Here is a 5,166-nt window from a genome sequence, read left to right as displayed (position 1 = left end):
TCTAATTTAGATACTTTATTTTTCATGAGAAGAAAAATCAATACTGTATACAAAACATTCAATCATGCACAGCAAATTCAATTCAACACAATGAAGTACAACACATGTTTAAGACCATGCAAACCACCATTAAGGTATTGTCTTCAGCCCTCTAAGTCATGTTTAATTTGGGAAAAGATAGCCCATAATTAAAACAACCCACTATGGCAATAACTCTTCTTCTTCAGCATGTACAGACAATAGATGAGAGCAAAAAAGACAAACAGGACACGCCCTCCATGGTCTGCAGACTGTGGACTACATACTCTGGATGCTTCATACAGAAGGTTGACTTTTTTGGCATCAGATTTCAGTTCATTATGTAATGATACTTGTCTATCTACTTATGCCTTTACTTCTATCTTTTACATTTCAACAAATTTATTGCACAGGCTCAAGCTTGAGAAAATCACTTTAAATAGTATTTCAGAAGCAGATCTATGTGGAAACACTGAGGATCTATGTGGAAACACTGAAGGTCTATGTGGAAACACTGAGTTTCCACATAGATTGTCCACATAGATCTTCCACATAGATCTGCTCTGCTAATACTGATAATACTTTTTGTACAACTTTTATTTGGCACACTGGATCCACTGAAGTAGCCTGCTTCTATTTTCCTAGCCAGTTAATACTTGAGGTGTAACATGACAGAGCCATAGATTACTTCATGACACTATACATCATTTTTCAAAACTGTCCTTCCTCTGTGAAAATTGCTTTGCAACATCACCATTTAGTGGTTAAAATGCTGGATATCATCAACAGAAAAACTGAACAAACAAAAAAATGTTATATCAATAATACATCTGAAGGTGGATTCAAAACCAAATAACACACGTATATATATATATATATATATATATATATATATATATATATATGTATAAATACACATTGTCAAATTTATTTTGTTGATTTTTAACAATATATAACAACAATGTACGTATTTAAGTATTCAATAATGCCCCTATTAATATAATCTATTAATATGTGCAGACACGTGTTACTGAACATTCAACTTTAGATAACCAGCAGTGGCATCAAACATTAAAACTGTGAATCTGTAAGCCAGTGGTGAGACTGTTTTTACTTTGAATGTCCAAACCTTAGAACAATATTACTGGCCTGAACATGAAACTTTAAAGTTTAGTTGTAGAGACATTTTCTGGGGTTGTGCTGTGATTGGGTGGAGCTGCTTGATTAGTGCGGCTGAATCGAAATCTGTGGATCCAAAGACTTTCTGTCTGTAAACATCATTGTAAGTTACTGGAACATTTAAATTTGGAAACAGGGCGGGAGACCTCCACTGCTGTTGGCCTATTAACTGAGAAACCTGCCAGCTGCTTCTTCAAGCATTTATATGTTACTGATGGAAAAACAATTTTCAAATTGCCACAAAGCAGTAGAAAAACCAAAGAAAAGCTAGCTATTGAAGATATATTAAAGAAAAAAAATGATTTCCACTGATTATCTGTACAATAACCTTTTTGATTCTTGAAATGATAAGATTTAATTCTCACAACTCAAAATGTCCTGAAAATGGCACATTTTGAATAGAATTGTGCTTGTTTGTTGTTAAGAGGGATCACAGTTGCTTAGTTGTCTCCTCTGTTTTCTGTGATAGGAGATTTTGTTGGAATTTCCTCAGTAACACAATGAGTCACGATGTTGGGTGTTGTGGCAACACCAGGTGTAGGTGTTGTGGCAACACCAGGTGTAGGTGTTGCTGCTGGCGGAGGTGTAACATTTGGCTCATCTGTGCTCGCTGTGCCTGGTTCTGGGGTGACCGTACTCACAGCTCCTGTAGTGATGGCCGACACAGCAGTGGTGCTCATGACTGGTGTGGTCTGATCGATGATGAGGACTTCCTCAGAGGACTCGTCTGAAGCTTGACTTTCTGAAGATTCTCTAGACTCCCCCGACTCCAGTGATTGATCTGATTCTGAAGAAGAGTGTTTGTAGCGGGAGGATTCACCACGAGACCACGTAAACCTGTTCATCCATCCTTGTTTCCTGTCAGGGATGTCAGCATCATAACTCTGTCGCCAAGCAAACTGTGGAGGGAATGTCAATTGAAACAGAAGTCTGAGTATCATTTCACCCCTTTTTCAACAAGCACGCCTGGTGCTGCTGATGTACCATCAGCAAATGAAGACACCTCCACCTGCTTTGCTTTGTGTTGTGTTTGTAAGTTATATCATTTTACCACGTATTCAAGTAAATGGGGTCGCAAACTTCACAGCAGCCATAAACACAACTTGATGGAATGGGTAGGAATTAAGCAACAACCAAAAGCTCTTCTAGAGGTTATGATGTTACATATCGCGACAGGAAAATGTTGGCTGAAATAAACTTCAGTATCTGTACTCTACATTGTTAGCTTACAGGTAGTGGGATAAAAACTCTTTAGGAGTCACCACAGTAAAGGTAAAGTAATCATTAGAATCAAAACTGTAAAGCAGGCATGCATCAATAAATGTACAGCAATTATACTGTTGACAGAGATAAGACATCCAATATGTTGAAGTGTTAATGTGTACAAAAACTGCAGCACAGTCAGTGTGATAGAAAGAGCAGCGTGGGAGGATGATGGAACGTTCATGTGCAACTTTGTGGTTAGATTACCGGCTTCGCAGAGGCTGTTGTGAGGAGGACGATGATGAGGGTGGTTGTGAGAAGCTCCATCTGTGATTGGTTCTTGTCTCTGAAGGAAGGAAATCACAAACAAAAAAACTGAGATTTAAACTGGAACGTTGCTTTGAAGCATTTCATGTAACGGAAACAAAGACATCTGTGTATTTTAAAAAGATATCCACATGCTTGTTGAGATCAATACATCTACAGGGACTCCCATAGGAAAACCAGTGTGTGCAGAAATGTCCTGTGTTGCCAAGGTCTTGATCTGACTAGCATGTGTAGTTTTTTTTGGAAGTGGGTGACAGAAATACATAACATATTTTTGTTTTTTATATTTTTAAGCGTACATGTTTTAAGGGTACATAGTGATAAGGTAACATTGTGGCTATTTAAGATAACTAATAACTGTAAGAAGACATTGGTGAAACAAGGTGAGCTTTACTACCACTCTACCTGTGTTACCTGTATTCTTACAAAAACTGGATTTGGTTGGTAATTGTACTTTTTTTGAGAAAGTTCAGCGTTCCTCATATTGCATGTTTTTTCTCAGACAAAGAGAGCCAGTTCAGGATCCCTTTTGAATCATTTTCTCTCAGTTCTCTCCATCTGGTGAATGATCAACCAGAGTTGGCTTGTGTTTCCGCCTGTGCTCCAACCTTCTTAGCCTCTTTTGTTCTTTGTTCAAATCTTTTTCTCTTTACTGACCCCCCCCCTCGATTATGATTAGTCATAATCACAGCATTTCTGGGAAAATGTAAACATAGATGGTTCCAGTACGCAGCCTGTAAGTTGTTCCATCTGATTGCATGGGGAATCAAAACCAACACTCATCAATGATAACTAGATGGAAATAGCCAATCTCCTTGCTGATGGTTTTGTTTCCTTCTGTAGGTCGTAAAGAGGCATCAGTATTAAATTCAGACTTTGATAACAAGTTAAAAACTTCTTGTTGTAAGTTTAAAAAGAAAGAAAAACAACTTACTAGTTTTCTGTAGCACCTGATCTGTTCTTGAATTCTCAATAATCTCAATAGAATCTGTGGGATACTGCACAGCTGTGGTTACTCTCTCTTTCAGTTTGACATCCATTCACCACTGGCTGCTGCTTATATCTGCTGCTGGGAGAGAGAGGCTGGGCTGGGCTGGGCTGGGCTGGGCTGGGACAAACAGGAGGCCATGAGAGGGAGGACTGGGCAAGATTTGGTTGCCTGGGGCTAGGAGGAAGTGTGATTCTACTTGGTCAAAGGGGAACCCCATACTTACAATAACCCACAGGCTGAATCAACGGCACTGTTATTTGTTTTGTTTAAAGAGTTGTGTATTTTTATTGGCACAGATGTTTTTAAAATAAGCCTTACGTGTTTGATGGCTTTGAAAATTCTAGGATCTCCGCTAAAATTAAGAATGAAGTTTTAGGGATTTGAATGGTGTTTGGCTGCATGAATTTATAATGGCATGTCAGTGAGGTTTTTGAGGGTAAACCCTAGTAAACTATAGTGGATGGACATGTAGCAAGTCTTTATTATTATAGGCTAATGTTTGCCTTTTTTTTTTAACTGTAACCATAATCTTTGCCAAATATTACCACAGAATAATTGCTATGTACAGATATTTAAGACAGAAAGAATTGGATCATGGTCATGGTGAAGGCGTTTTTATTGTCATTACAACCATATACTGTATATGTAGTACATAGAGCAATGAAACAATGTTCCTCTGGAATGCTACATGGTGCTACATAAAAGGAGTACACATAGCGAGTATAAAAACGAAAAGAAAACTGAGATTTAACATGACGACAGGACGTGAACGAGAAACTTCAAATTGGGTCGGAAGTCCGAAAGTGGTGATAGAAGCACGAGTGAACACACAGTCTGAATGTGGGAGTGCTGAACAGTCAGAGGAATGTCGCAGTCGAGTCAGAGTGGAGCAACACTTTGATCAGACCTGTGCCTACGTGCATGTGGCGCCACTGTGTTACTTCATCACACCTTTATCCTTCGTCATTCTCTCTTCTCCTTGCGAAAATCACACACACAAAAACACCTCAGAATGGATCAAAAAAAATAAAAACTCACCATAAAAGGTTTCAAGTTAAAAACAATGTGAACCACATGCAAAACTGACAGGAACTGTGGCAACTGTCTGCCCGTCAGTCGGTCCACCAGCTTGGTGCAATGAAATAACTAGTGGGTGAATTGTCACGACATTTAGTATTAATATTTGTGATCTCCAAAAGATGAATCTTATTGATTCTGGTGATCTTTTACTTTTCCTGTATGAGGGTGACATTTTTGCTTTAGGGAAAATCTTTAAATTTGGAACAAATCTGCTGAATGGATTGGCACAAAAAATGTACACACATTCACAGTTCCCAAAGAAATCCAGTCAGAAAAATGCATATCTATATGATCATCATCAGCAGCATCAGCATCATCATCACAGTACACACAGTGCTCATCTTTAACAACCTGAGACATGATTCTAC

At 38.4% G+C, this 5,166-nt stretch overlaps 1 protein-coding gene across 1 annotated transcript; it reads right to left on the bottom strand.

The window, feature by feature from the left end:
* Nucleotides 1-3,795, bottom strand: LOC124052035 (protein PRRC2A-like). Its single transcript, XM_046375903.1, has 3 exons — nucleotides 3,662-3,795; nucleotides 2,668-2,746; nucleotides 1-2,096 (listed from the first exon to the last, which is right to left on the bottom strand). Exons 2-3 carry the CDS (start codon nucleotides 2,725-2,727, stop codon nucleotides 1,638-1,640), a joined length of 519 nt encoding a protein of 172 aa, XP_046231859.1. The 5' UTR covers nucleotides 2,728-2,746; nucleotides 3,662-3,795; the 3' UTR covers nucleotides 1-1,637.
* Between the last annotated feature and the right edge of the window lie 1,371 nt (nucleotides 3,796-5,166).

The sequence above is a fragment of the Scatophagus argus genome, chromosome 20 (genome assembly GCF_020382885.2).
Source record: "Scatophagus argus isolate fScaArg1 chromosome 20, fScaArg1.pri, whole genome shotgun sequence".
Taxonomy (NCBI): domain Eukaryota; kingdom Metazoa; phylum Chordata; class Actinopteri; family Scatophagidae; genus Scatophagus; species Scatophagus argus.
Note: the sequence above shows the minus strand (reverse complement) of the source record. Positions and strands in the feature narration are given on the sequence as shown.